The 15,557-nt window shown below is 43.5% G+C and overlaps 1 protein-coding gene across 1 annotated transcript in view; it reads left to right on the top strand.

Annotated features, from left to right (window-relative positions):
- Positions 1–15,557, top strand: part of LOC126397788 (trichohyalin) — a 118,133-nt gene that overhangs the window by 33,354 nt on the left and 69,222 nt on the right. The window contains exons 7-8 of the mRNA XM_050056745.1: positions 4,513–4,596; positions 15,282–15,401. Coding sequence (XP_049912702.1) covers positions 4,513–4,596; positions 15,282–15,401 — 204 coding nt within the window. The remainder of the gene's footprint in view (positions 1–4,512; positions 4,597–15,281; positions 15,402–15,557) is intronic.

Here is a 15,557-nt window from a genome sequence, read left to right as displayed (position 1 = left end):
GCGGCTAGTCAGTCCTTCAGCAATTCTCTCGTATGTCAGCCCGTTCTTCACTGTTCCAGTCATCTGACGGTTAATGGCCTCTATGTGTCAGCCCCGTGATAGTCTGGTGACCTGTCCAGGGTGTACCCCACCTCTTGCCCAATGTCAGCTGGCATAGGTACATCAACTTCCCCATAGGGACAGTCAAATAGCCCTAATTTAAATCATCATGTCCAAGAAGTTGTAAAATTCACTTACAGCTGTGTCTAGAGTCATTTCCCTCCTGCTATCCATGTGAGCATGCCTGAGACCGAACAGCTTGGAGGCAGGGTTAAAGGGAACGCTAATGCACTTATTCTTTAGGCCCCACGCTGCAGAAGATCTCGGTAAATTTAAACCCGGAAGTCAAACGTTTGTTGGCTTCTTGGGCACTGAGCAACTATGATAGAAGAGAAGCACCACCTCCAACACTGTATCCAGTTTTCTTACATACATCCATGGTGTGGACGAGCAAAACCAACAATAAGAGGAGAGAACAGCACGACTGTAAATGATATACACATATGTAAAATACTTTGTTTCTTCTAGGGAGGTGCAGGGGGGGGGGCTCCCATTGCACCCCGCCATGGCACTGGTGGGGGAAACACTGGTTTTCTATTTTAGAACAGTTTAAGGGCTCCCCTCAATTGACTTGAGGTGTTTTAAAAAAACGACTAAGGTATTAAATGCTGCACCCAGCATTAGCATTAGGTCATGGCACCAACGCTAATGTGCTAATGGAATTCACTGTGGTGAGCTAAACTCCGAGGCTTAACGTCCAAAGCCTGCACTTTTGTAATGGGAAGACCAAACACTGGATGCTACTCTGTGCAGCGCAGGTCTTGGATGTGGGGGGTGAGGTGCTAATATTAGCTCATGCTCACATCAGCTGAGTCATCTCCTCTGTGTCCTTGGCTTATTAACTGATTTAAGACTGATTAGATCAGTCTTTGCACGAGCGTGCACTGGCACACATGCACACCAAATTTGAATATCAAAATGGAATTGCTCTGACCAGTGAAAACTAGATTAATTCAAAATGTTTGCATCAAGGTGTGGGTAAAAGCGATGACTGTGCATATTTTTAATGCACCTTGCAGCGTTTAAAGCCATTTATGACATTATCTAAAGCTCATGTTATGCAAACACATTTTGCAAGTCAAAGCCACTTATGTTGAGAATACTTGATGCTCCTTTTTTTTTCTCCTTCGCCTTGATTTGACTTCATGAGATCATCAGCATAGGTATTGATTTTGCACTCCATTTGATGGAGTTTTAGTGAGCTAAAATGTGTATACCTCTTCCATAACAACCTGCCACAGTAACAGAATAATGATGTTGAGCTCTGTTGATACACCACTGCAATGTGCATGCCATGTGCTTTTCATCACGAGCTGCAGACACCTCAGATATGTTAAAAGGAATTAAGTAAAAGATTAAAGAATGTGAGTTTTACATGGACAGTGTTCTGTTACTCCAGCCCCCTACCTGTTAATGTGTGTCTTCATCTAGCTTTGTCAAGGTTATGTAAACAGATTGGCCATTGCTCTGCTCCCAACAAATGCCACAAATAGCTTTTCTTCTCTGTAGTCTCCAGAAACTGTCAGGAGATTGCACTGTTGCTACCAGGTCAAATCTCCTGACAGCCTAACAGCATGCTGGGTGATGTAAGGTTGGCCCAGAAACCTCCCACATCCTTATTCTTCCTTTGAAAAATCATTTCTATTATGTCATTGTTGTGGTTGATGTGAGAACCCATTGCACTCCTGTTTCTTCCTATTTGAATGCGTTGCTCAGTTCTACTGTGAGCTATTTGATCAGCTCAGAACACGATGTTACACTTTCAGATGGTTGTTTTTGTAAACAAGAAAACGTCTTGCTGTCTGTTAGTTTGAAAGTAGAGTGTCAATTTCACTCAGTACTTTCCACGTTAGATGTGAGGTAGTACTCAGCCAATGTAAAAATGTGTACGGTTGCACGTGCTCGTGCACAAGATCGTTTGTTTCCACCTCTCTTTATGTGTGTGTCTGTGACAGTTTCCTCTCAAGATGTTAATTCCTCCCTGTTGTTGTCATGCTAACACCAGCAGTGTCTGCGCCAGGGAGACGAAGACATATTGGTGTTAATGAAAAGCCCTCCTAAACTCTCCTCCCCGCATGAATGTTTAAACATGCTTGTCATAACATTCATTCGCTCACACATGACAGCTAGCATCTGCAGCTGCCTTGCTCGCCCTCAATATTTTATCATACCATCTCCCCTAACCCCAGACTAGCACAATGGCTGTGTGTTAGCAAACGGAATTATAATGACTCAAAACAGGCTGTAGTCAGACTCACTGCCAGCGCAGGCCATACATAATGTATTCGGCAACACCACAGGCCTCATAATGGTACAATTAGTCGATCTTAAAAATGAAAGAAAAGAGAGAAAGGCCAAATGGAGGAAATGTGGTGACACACGGAGGGAAGGAAAAACAGAAAAAGAGGGATAAACAAAGACAGAAAAGCAAAACAAGGGGGCAAAATGTGGAAAGGAAAAAAAAAAAAAATCCACAGTCATGTCCGTATACAGTTTGCAATTCAGAGGTCCCATAACACTGCAGGTCAGCAGTTGTGACCTTGGTGGTTTTGACAGAAGTGGTTCACCATGGTAACGGTTGGTCGGCAGCCCTCAGAACCCCCCCCCCCCGCACCCCCTCATCACTCCCCAACCTTCCTTACTTGCCTCTCTGCCAATTTGATTGGACGCACAATTGAAATGTCATGCTTCAGCAACACACATGCACACACACACACACACTCTCACTGGATCAACCAGACTGCAACAGCGGTATGAAAGCACAGGGTGCGTTGTACATGTCAGAGTGAGAGAAACCAGAAACAAAAGTAGCACACACTAAAGAGGGGAGAAGGGTTTTTAGTTTAGCTTTATATCACACAAGTATTCCGGAAAGCAGCACAGAAAGTGCCTCGGTGTGTTTATCTACACTCATAGTTACAGGGTTAACATAGTGTGGTGGACGGGGGGACCCAGGCACAGAGCATCAAAGCAGAGAGGCTTGTCATAGCCGCTGAATACAGAATCAAATGAATATTAATGCGGAACCAATTACCTCAGGGAAATGTTGTCTGTAGGTTAGCTTTGCTAACACACGTGTCTCACCTTTAGCAAAGTGGAAGCAGTGGGGGGGAAAGCCTGGAGGGTGGACAGCGCTGATGTATTCGTTTCCCTCCTAACAAGCTTGTCTCCCCCGTCCAAAATAGAATTGTCCAGCACACAGCTCCCCCACCGCCCCTCTCCTGATTTCACCTAGATGCAAACTGCAATTTAAAAAAGTGAATTATGGAGAGAATAAATGATACAATTCTTCAACAATGCCCATGGCTAAGAGGAAGTTAATACTGGTGCCATGTCTGACCACGTTGTTTGTTTGTAAAGATTTGATAAGCAGGAAAAATTGCACTTTTAAATGCTATGCTACAATACAGGCTAAAGGATTTTCTTTTTTCTATATCAAGCTTGGTTAAATGATAGAATTTTTAAACATAACATAAGCCACTAATCAAAAATAGGCCTTTAAAGTCCCTTAGAAGCACATTTTCAGTTCACACACCTTTCCCTGTGTGCAGCAGTTTTGTGGTGACATGTATACTATATTGTTATGTGAGCAGCTTAGCACAGTGCAGCACTGATCTGTGCAGGTCTCCGGCTGCTGCTGATCTGCATAAGTGACTGTGGCACACTTAAAGCTGCTGGCTCCTTAAAGCCCCTTCTAAATCAGTGTTAAAGCCTTGATAATAGACCTCGCTGGCCAATTGATTGGCCTTCATATGTTTACAGCTCACTTTAATTGCCTCAAAAATACCATTTATCAGCCATGTGTGTCCATGTATGCACGCGTGTGTGTGTGTGCAAGCATGCCTGTCCATCGACAAAAAGGCCTATTGATTTATCAGCATCTGGATTTGTCCCGTTCACCGTACATAAAACCCCCGCGTATGTGCTGTTCAAAATGGGAAATGGCCCCATCGATTCCCTTAAGTTGGAGCCCAAATGCTAAAGATTTTTGGATAAGCTTTCTCATTATTTAAGCTGAAATCAATAGGGGAGAGCATGGGTCTAATGAATGAACGGGCCACAGATCAGATGGGGTGTGCTCATCCCTGGCCTGTCCTGGTCGATCTGTGTGGGTGCGTGTGAGTGTGTGAGTAAGAGAGAGAGGGAGACGGAAAGAGAGTGAAAGAAAGAACCTGACTGTTTGTGCGTCACAAATCGTTTTCTTTGGCACTCAAAAAAAAAATAATCACACTGTACGTCTGTGTGTGTCTTTATTTCTTTTGGTTCATTTGACCCATTGCTGTTTGATTAACTTCCTTTCGTTCTATCGTCTCTTCCTGAATGTCATGTGCCCAAAACGTGACACACAGTACATCAAATTCAGCATCATTGTTATTATTACTGAGCTGTCACACACTCTTTGTCTCTGTGTAGCTGACGGTCAGCAGGAAGCAGGTGGAGCGGCTGAGCAGGGAGCTGTCAGAGTCCCACCAGAAGGAGGAGACGCTTCTGTCTGAGGTATGGAAAACACTAAAACATTCACTGCATTCATGTCTCACCGTTGTCCTTACATTCATTTACCTGTGGTCTCCCCTCTTGACTCCACCGCCCCCCAGAAAATTATAAATGCAATGAAAATTCATCATCTGGCCTCATCTGGACTCATAAGGCCCAGTTTCCCCACGGGGGTCAGCGTAGTTTGGACTTATATCTCTGCTTAGAATGCATCCAAAGGGGGAAATAAATTACAAAATAAAACATATGCAACAGCAAAATTGCGAGTGATCATGGAAGGGACCCAGGAGTGGAGATTTAAAAAACAAAATTAGCCCCGATACTCAACACCTTCAAATAAAATCTAGGTTAAACATAAATCTGCATGGGAATATAATATGCGGTGCGGCTGTCTGTCTATATGTCAGCCAGTGAAACCAAAAATTCAGCTGGAGACAAACACACACACACACACACACACACACACACACACACACACACACGTGCACACACACCAGCTACCCCTCCCAACCGCAACCCCTTTGGCTGACTTTTTGGTTTTTCCACTTTCCATTCTTTCCACTCTTTTGAAATCTCAAAACGATACGGAGTGGTGTGTCTCTAGGAAATTGTCTTTGGCCGAGCGTGCAGACGCTGCCTTTTTAGAGTGGCCACATTTACCAGACAACTGCTAAGAGTTTCACTTTGTGGTTTGGCCAACTCGTGGAATTAACTACATTAATTATCCACAGCTGATATTGCAGACAGTTGTCATGTCAGCTGCTGAAAGCGACACTCGCCGGCTGGAAACGAGAAGCCTGCAGGCATTTAAAGTTGATAACAATGTTATCATTGATGTTATCATAGTCGTTAAATACCGCATATATGTAAAGTTGGCCAGTGGATTTCTGCCAAGTGGCTCCACATAAGAGTAATATCAACAATATCAACAAAGAAGACTCCGGAGCAAATATCACTAACCAGTCCAATTTTCAAACAGTAAACTCCCTGTCCCTTCCCCTCGCTCCCCTCAAAGGTGTCCCGCCTTTTCAACTCATAAATATGGAAGGCAAAAGATGATGAGATTCACGGACAAGAAAGGAATCAAAATCTATTGTTGCGTGTCCTTTTCCCCGTGTAAAGTTTGGATTAAATGTCACACATTAGCATGTGAACTTTTAAATGAGCTTGTTTGCTCTCCGCGGTGTGGGGCATGTAAATACCCATCTTGAGTATGGAATGGGGATTGCTTAGTTGAGCGGGTGGGGGCTCACAAGAATTGGGAAGTGTAGGACATATTTGAGTGTTGCACCGGCAATTAGGCCGCAGCGAGGGACCGGAGTGCCAAACAGCTCTATTGACTGGTTGCGTCCGGCCGGTGTTTCACACCTGAAGTGGCAGAAAGTGGCAGATGGGGGAAAGCTCCCTTATGGCTGAGGCTTGTGGTGATTTGAGGGAAGGGGGATGATTGACAGGCACTCCCAAAATGAGATGATTGACGCGAACTGTCGCAATGAATCCACTCATGGGCAAATTCAGGTGTGAGCGGAAAGGAATGTGTGTGCGAGTGGCTGTGGGCACATTGTAACCTCGGGAGTGTAGCTATGAGATATTTACCATCAAAGATTTCACATATTGCCTAAAATGTTCTGTAAAATTCTGTACTGTTGTTATATTCTACTTTCAGTGCTTTACTTCCAGAGATTAACCTATAAAAAAAGAGCATATAGCCGTGATGATATGTGAAATATAAATCAGTTTTGTTTAATGTGTCCTGCGATGTGCATGTTTGATAGTAACCAAACATCATTCTATATTTGCACATTTCTTTTCATTGACTAGGATCCTCTTTGTTTTAAAATGGGAGGCTGCTTATTTATTGACATAATTTCCTCCCAGTGAAGGGCTTGTGTCTGTAAAACACATTAAAATCATAATGCAATCTTTGCTAACCCAGGAGCAACGTTATTGTTCTATTATACTCACCGAACAACAGCATCCCGGCCTGTTTATCAATCCAATATCTCATAATGTGCTCTCTGCTTGGTCATTTTGAATATAAAAAGATCCCACAATGTTATTGTACCATATTTCCTATATTTAGTATCAATCTCTTGTTCTGACATGAATCTGACACATCCAATATGATATTTGATTAGTTGTTGGGGTTTTTTTTGTTGTTGTTTTTTTTCATAGTCTCCAGGTGATATTGGATACATGTGCAGAGCTGGTATTATGTTGGCTGTTTCATCTGGGTATAAAAATGATTTAGTGTGTACTCAGCACGCAGTGTCATTGACTGGCTTTAATTTCACTGCAAGGGTGGGCTTTATTACTCTGCTACTCTCTGAGTGTGTGTGTATGTGTGTGTGTGTGTGTGTGTGTGTGTGTGTGTGTGTTTGTGAGGGAGAGCGAAGGAGCAAGAGAGAATTAATGTTTTTGTGCATATGTATTTGTGTGTTTCCACGCTTGCTGCCACACCTGTGTACACACACACACACGCACTTGTGCATATCTCTGTATATCTCTCCACGACCGCTGTATATCCAGCATCTTTGGCATGTAATTACCATTCAGTGGAAGAATCAACCAAACCAACGCGCGGAGCAGCTTTCACGCCACACTCCGGCCAAACCGGTGGTCCCACTTCAAGAAACAGAGGGGCTCCACTTTGCCATGACAAACCTTACTTTTGATCAAATGCTACAGAGCCATAATCATGTTTGTGCCACTGAATTCTTTAACCTTTCCATGACCCTGCTGAATGCCAGCGGCCCAATCACAGAACCTAATTGAATCTGCTTGGCGGCGCCCCCCCGACTGATGAAAAAATAAAATTGGAGGTGAAAAATGAATACAGCAGCAGCAGAGAGAGAGAAGGAGGGGAGGCGATGCTGGTGAAGGTGGTGGCAGTGGAGGTGGAGGAGGGAAGGAGAGGGGGGTCGCACTGCAGTTTTATAAATACACAGATGTGCTCACAAACACACAACCAGACACGTACACACAGTCACACCTTTTTCAATCCTGCAGGAGAATGGGGAGCGGGAAATGACAGAGAGGGAGCGAGAGGGAGAGGTTGGGCCCAGGTTTCTCATTACCCCCTCGGCCCATTCGGAGGATATTCCTATAAGATAATCTGATTTATTTGCAATTTTCCTTTAAGCGGCTTAGTGTTTACCTCCAAGATTAATATTTTTCTCTGTTATTAATATCAGACTGTAATTAGGAGTGATGTGTCTCGCTCTGCACAGTTCCGTGGCCGCCAGGCAGCTAGCTGGATGAAACTCTTGTTGCGACTCTGTGATCCCGTTTCACAAGACAAAAAAAAAAACGAGAAAAGAAAAAGGAAGTTTTAAAAGGAGGGAAGAGGCTGCAGGGTAGGGATGTAGAATTACAATTGCGGCATACCTGTCTTTGTGTCTATGGGTGTGTGTACGCGGGACCGTACGAATATCTGAGTGTTTATTTCTTTAGTTTATGTGCGTGTGTGTGTGTGTGTGTGTGTGTGTGTGTGTGTGTATGTGTGTGACAGTGTGATGGCCCCCTCTGATTGATAAGGTGTCTGTGCTGGCTGCAGATTGCTCTTGCTGATTGCTTCTGAGAGCTCCAGCTGATTTATAATCAGAGCAGGATGAAGGATTGAGCTGTGGATTGCTTATCTGTTTAGCCCCCCTCACAACATAAACTGACAAATTATCATGTTGAACACACACACATATACACACGCATAGACACACACAAGCACATGTGAAAGGGGGGGAAAAAAGCGTAATAATGCGGACCTTCTTATTAAACACACACAAACTCACTGTCATCATACACACGCACATCGGCCGCACAGAACAGGTTGATTCATCAGCACAGTCATATTTTCATGATTGCCCAAAGAGTGCAATCAGTCTCATTTGTTTACATGTCAGTATCAGATGTATGGAAGTCAAGTTAAGTTGCAATTAACTTGTTTTATGCACTTAGAGTTTTGATTTGCTCCATGCTGAAGAATTATTTGGAAGATTCTGTTCCAATGATGAAGGCTGGAGATGTTCTTCTTCTTTTGTTTTTTTGACGCACACTTTTTGCTGCTTACTTAACCTGATACTTAACTACTTTTCTGTACTCATGTCCCTAGAATCAGCACTGTGGGAGGAGTGGCTAAAACACTCCAGACATAATGACAAAAACACATGCTTTTATTGTGAAGAGATTCTGATTGTGTTTAAAGGTATACTGTGCAGGAATTGTTGGTTTCTGTTTGTAAACACAACTTTTAAACTTCCACTCCTCCCTACACTGTTCCTACCAACACATTCCTTGGTCAGTGGTCCATCACGTCAAAATATGATGCTCTAGGTGCCCCTCCTGCGTCAGTTTTGGATGTTATGGGATGGCGTGTCAATTTACATTCGTCACATGCATCATCTCTTTTCAAAATAAATTTCAAAATGTACTATTTCTGCTTGTAGAATGCATACAGTACTTTTCAAAATAAACATAAACTGTCCCTGTCTTTTTGCTGTCATATACCAGCATAGTGCTACACTTGGTACACTTGACGAAGCCGTCACACACGTTGTCACCGTCGACCACTCACATGTGCGCGGCCAGTGGCGCCAGGTGTGATAAGTAGTTCCTTCCATAGCCTAGGTCTGTTAAAAGGAGCCCGACCCATCCGAGCCCGAGGATAGTGGGAGGAAATTACCGTCCGAGCCGTGGGTTCGGATCGGGTTCGGGCTCGGGCAGAGAATCTAAGCTCTAGTGTTAGTGTCCTGTAGCATTATAAAGGCAAGCCCTGTTTTTTTCCTAAGCCCAACCACGTCTTTTTGTTGCTGAAGGGAAACAAATGTCATTTTGTGGTGTTCTACCAATGTAGTGCGTGTATTTTGAAAGACGGTATGCAAGCGGAAGTGTATTTTGAAAGAAGACAATGCATGTAACAGACAGAACTTGACACAGCGTCTCAGAACGTCAGCAACCAACACACCCAGGGTACTTTGCACTTTGTATCTGGACATGGAAAGTCCATGACCAAACATCTATATGTGACGAGGTCGGAGTGAGAATGTGTTGTGACAGTCCGAAGTTTGTTTGACACATCCACACCCCCTTCCACCTGCCCTATACAGACTTTATCACTCTTTAAACTATGGTTGTTGCCCGAAGTGTCCAAAAATGCCACTGCCTGGGGCATCTCATATGGCCACTGAAGGGTGCCTCTGTCTGTTGGTGTCCATACTGACAGGCCGCTGGCTAAACCTCCCCAATTTATGAGTTGGGAGTGAGACCAGGATGTACTGTAAACTACTCTACCAGTGCCGTAATGTTATGTTTGTTATAATGGAAACCCTAAACTTTAGCAAGCTAACTAAGCTAACTGCTGGCACCTACCTGTCCAACAGAACACTAGTCAACTCTGATTGACTCTACGTCCCCATCCTCTCCTTCAGTGCTCTACAGCGGAAGTGAAAGTGAAAGCCAACCCCAGAGTCACTCTTGTTTTGGTACCAGCTTTGTCTGCTTGGCCTTTTGCATGGCTAGAGTTTTTCGGCGGTGTGTCTGTGGTTTTTGTAGCTTCGTCTTTGATGTGTGTTGCTCTCAGACTGGCACCTCGTCGCTACGTTATAAGTCCCACCTGCCGCACCGTGCCCAGGGATGTCCTGAACACAGCAAAATAAGAAGAAGATGGGAAAGTACAAGCAGAGTCTCTGCAGATAAATTCACCACAGCATACCTCTAGTGGGTCGTAAGTGATGATTGAGATATATGAGTCTATACTTGTTTTATCGGAAAAAAACATTAAAGTATACCTTTAAAATATCATATTTATATAGTGTAACTAAAGTAGGTGTTTGTTGTCTTTCGATAAAGAGGCTGGCATATTATGTGAGACTAATTCTACTTGGCAAGCCAGAGTACAAGCCAGCAGGTTTAAATGCTGACAGGTTTAGTATGCCCTATGGCACTGTGACAGCTCTGTGAGTGTGTGTGTGTGTGCACGTGTGTGTGTGTGTTTCTCTGTCTCTGCGTCTTTCTGTCTTTCTCTTCCTTCCCATTCTTACCTGTCTGTCTGATTATCTGTTACTTTCTGTCTTTTTACCACAGTTGTTTGTAAATGCACAGTGACAGAATCACGAAAGAAGCACAAAAACACAAAGTACAGGAGCGCTTGGCATCAGACGCACGCACACACACACACGGAGGGACACGCACACACTGACGAATGGCAGCAATTAGATGGGGAAACCAAGCATGTGAGGACAGAGGAGCGCTGAGGGGCTGCAACCGCTGTATGGAACGTGTGTGTGTGCGTGTGTGTTGTCCTTGTTTGTGTGGATTTGGAAGGTTTTTTTTTTATTCTTCTAATGCACCATCCATCTGTCTAAATATCAACACTGTCTCATATGTCACCGGACAGTGGCTGTGGCGGGGTGCAGTTGGTTTTGGGGGGTGTTAACATTTGCAATCAAGGACCAAATAAGAAGAAGGAGTGGATTACAACATTATCAGTTTGCAGAAATTAATTGCCCATGGGACTGAAGCTGGAACAGAAAAGCTTTTTGTGTTTGGCAGCAGCCACGCTTCTGTACAAAAACACACAGAAACGGTACAGACAGAAAAGAACAGACGTTGCTTGTGATTTCTGTTTTCTCTCACTCCGGTTCCATGTCAGTCTACTGAGTTGTTTAACCCACTGACACTGAGACCTTGAGTTTTCTCAGCTCCTCTACTCGCTTCCCATTGGACGAGTAACCTCCTCACTCTAGTCGGAGCAGCAGTCACTTCTCATCTTCTCTTTTTTAATGTGAGATTTCATCTTTTCAAAGAATTTCCTCACAACCAGCCTCTCCTTTCTGAATCAATGCCATCTCCATCCACTCCAACTGCTAAAAACAAATCTCTCTCCTCACCTAGTTCTGCACCTTTCAGAGTGTTTCCCTGCCTTTATTGAACATTTTGATGGCTTTTTACTTACATGTCATCACAGACATAATGTACAGGTAATGTAGTCTTGTCTCTTTATCATTTTCAGGCCACATGGGAAGCCTGTTTCATATTTTTCCAATCCCACGTTAGCGGTGGGTGAGATGGCACTGCCGAATTGCATTTTTGAAAGTCACTATTCATAGTCAGGTAATAAAAAAAAAGTCAACCTGAGCTCGATTTATTCGTATAAAAAGATGTAAGACACTGTAAAAAGCACTTAATTAGTGAATGCATAACAAACAAGCTCACACTGACAGCACTGGTGACTTGTGTCCTACACTTTACAGATGTAAAGAAGGGTACGTAGAACCCAGCGTTCCTTAAACATATCATGTCTGTCTGTTTTTTTATTCCAGGTATTTGTGGAGGGTGTGATGTGTGTGAGAGCACATTTGTGCAGGTTATCAACGGTTTTGCCTTCTTGCCAGCTTTTTGCTGATTTATTCCCTCCTCTGTGGGATTGTGCAGATTTTTACAAGCAGGTGTATGCGTGCGTGTGTGTAGATTTGGATTTATGGCCAGTGGAGATGTGTGTGAGACACCGCCACTGATGAATTACTTCACTTCTGATTGCTTATATCACAAATCATCCCCATATTATAACCCTTCTCATGCAAATAAGTGGGCACTGTGTGTGTGTGTGTGTGTGTGTGTGTGTGTGTGTGTGTGTGTGCATGTGAGAAAGAGCGAGAGGGAGGCCATGAATACATGTGTCTGTAAAATAATGCTGTTATTTACATATAAACTAAATGTACACTGTGAGTTCATATATGTAGCCCATGTATGGTATCTATGTGTGCGTATTATGAACGAGTGAGTAAGTACGTGTGTGTGTGGTAACCCTGTATCGCTGGCGAGCTCATTTCTCTCAGAAATCAAAGTTAAATGGGTCATCTATCATGAGAATATGTGACTGGGACACTTGTCTCTGCCACGCCGAGTGTGTGTGCGTGTGCAAATATGCACACAAATGCAAGGTGTGTGGTGCAAGGGCAGCGTGTGTGTGCTTCTGCAGCTGTGTGCACCCTCTCTCTCGCGCGTGTGTGTGTGCCCATGTCCGCGTGTGCGCATGTGTGTATGTGGCGGCCACTTGTCTTTGCCTGCGCTATGATTAATGGTTTACATTGGGCTGTTCAGCCATGCATGTTTCTTGGTTTATCGTTTTATGCTGTCTCCAATTAAAGCTCCATAACTTGAGTGATGGCTTCACGCCAGTGTCCATCAATAGAGGCCATCAGCGGCCTCATGCATTCAGGATATGGAAGCCACACACTAACTATTATCCTCGTGTGTCAGAGCCAGTGGGCAGTCTGTGTGTGCGAATATGCAGATGTGTGTGTGTGTGTGTGTGTGTAAAGTAAAAAAATATTGATTTTACATAATCTAACCAATAAGGCTTTAAAATAAATCTAGTTTACTTCTTAAAATCTTATCTTCAAACAAATGAAACATATTGTCAGTGGGGTAGCATAATACTATCTAATCAATATCAATCATAATGTAATCAATCAATCATCCTGAACAAGTGGAATCATCTTAATGGTTTCTTTGTTTCTTCCGACATTGTAAGGAAGCAAAACTGAAAGTCTTAACACAAGAATAAGTAGTTTATTTATTGTGCCATGTGTGCACGCATGCAGAATTTTGCATCTTTGTGTCACAGTGTGTGTGTGTGTGTGTGTGTGTGTGTGTGTACTGGCCTGCCTGTGCCAGCAAAGTGTCAGGCGATACATACATCTGGACGCATGAACCCGTTCATGTGTGCACCACACAGGCAATGCACGCGCCGCGCAATATCATTTCACGCAATATTATTTCTCATATAGCTGTAATGACATTAGGCCGATATGTTGATTATACTGTCGGCAAACAGCAGCCCTGCTGATTGGGTTAGCATATTACCCTATATCACATCTCTCCATTCATCCCTGTGCTTTTTTTTTTATTTTTTTTTTTTATTGCCCTCATTTTTCCAAATCACTTCCCACTTCCCCAGTTTCCTGGGCGAGGTTCCAGGCTATGCAAGCAGGTGATGTGGAGTAATATGATGATAGGAAGGCACAACAATGCAAGAGAGGGAAAAGCTTAAAAAAAAAATACAGAGAGCAGCTGTTGTTGCACGTCTGGATGCAGGACAAAGCCCAGTGATTGGGAAGCAAAGTGTTAACTTATGTGCAAATATAGGGGTTCATAAATATTTGATCAGAGCAACAAAAACCCAAATGAGCACAGGAGGGTGTGTGTGTGTGTCATGGTTTCTGGTCAGCATGTGTTTCGGATAAGGATGAAGTAAAGGGTGTGCAGATTGGTGAAGAAAAATTGGGTGTGATTTAGTGGAGATCCAGAATGAGTAAGGGGGGGTGGGGTTAGGGAGGCAGGGAGATATTTCAGAGTGGGCTACTCAGATTGTTAGAGAGAATGAGATTTCATTTGCAGCTGGGACATTGAGTGATGACACCCACGGTGTGTGTCTGTCTTTGTGTGGGTTTGTGTCCACATGTGTGCATGCGATAGTGCCTGTGTGTGTATTTGCACATAGAATACACACACACACGGAGTTATATATATACCGTATATGTGTGTGTGTATCTATATGTATTGTAAAACTGCAGAATTGCTCCTAGGTATTTCTTCTGTGTCAGTTCCCTCTTTAACACCAGTCTCTAAGTGGTAGTGGCAAAAATCAAAATCACTGTAAAACACACTACAGCAGTATAGATTCACCCTCTTCTCCCTGTACACACAAACACAGTCTTCATTATAAACTAGCAGGAAACAAACACCACAGGCAATATCTGTGTCACGGTGAAACAGAGACTTTTGGTGCCGTTAAGCCCGCGACACGATCGTGTCTAACTGTCATGATAGGAAATTTCCCTGCAAATTACTAATGGTGTAATTCGATATTTGCACCACACTCGCAGGTAATGATTTAGCCATGCATAGCGTACAGTTGGACACACACAGGCGGTAAATGGAAAAAAGATAACAATAACAATAACTCACATCAGCCGTCCCTAATATATAGGCTGCTACACCTTGTCATGGATATATGACACTTGGAGAAAAATGAACTGTGGTTATCTGGAAATTAAAAAAGGGACTGATTTAATATTCAGCAGTGGCTGAAGGGGCTGGGGGAAGGGAAAGAAGGGCGGACCTATGGATCCGGGGGGGGGAGGGGTGGAGGCGATGGAGATGGAGGAAATTAATCAGTGGTATCATCTCCATGGGAGTTTAGCTAACCACCGACCTCAGCGCTTTAGTCAGCCTATGAGGGAGCTCCTGCTGTAGCTGCTGCCATAACAAACCAAACCCACCAAATTACCATGCATATACATTTTTACACAAAGACACACACACAGAGATCACACATCAGACTTATAAGCCCACCGCCTTCAGACAAGCCCTGTGTTAGCAGAAGTCCCACTAGGCTATGTTTGGATGCGTTAGTGTAATATATATGCATATAATCTGTGTGTTCTGTCCATCTGTATGTGTGTGGTCAACATCTGTGTTGTGTGAAAAATCAAATCATGGTAAAAATCTCAGGGTGATGTGTGTGTACTTTTGGCCATTTTATTGCTTCAAATGAGAGTGATTCCACACAATGTCACTCATAATCATTTGTCTGTCAATTTTCACATCTGAGGGTCTTTGAGTGAAAACAACGCACATGCCACTTTGTGTGTGACAGTGAATGAATCTGAACCCTGACTGTGTTCCAGGCCGAGGCCAAGATGGTGTCTTTAAGGGCTGAGCTCAGCGCCTTGTTTGAGAGAAGGATGGAGGAGAAGGAGGCGAGGATTGGCCAACTAACCAAAGAGCTGAGAGAAGCGAGACGAAAGGTAAGATTGTCAAGGTCAAATTTATTTATGTAGCACATTTAAAAACAACCAGAGTTGACCAAAGTACTTCACAAGCATAAAATAAACTAAAAAAAAAAAGAGAGAAACACAGGGCAAACAAACAAAAACAATATGTGGAGTCAAGATGTCAAAGAT

The sequence above is a fragment of the Epinephelus moara genome, chromosome 11 (genome assembly GCF_006386435.1).
Source record: "Epinephelus moara isolate mb chromosome 11, YSFRI_EMoa_1.0, whole genome shotgun sequence".
Lineage (NCBI taxonomy): Eukaryota > Metazoa > Chordata > Actinopteri > Perciformes > Serranidae > Epinephelus > Epinephelus moara.
Note: the sequence above shows the minus strand (reverse complement) of the source record. Positions and strands in the feature narration are given on the sequence as shown.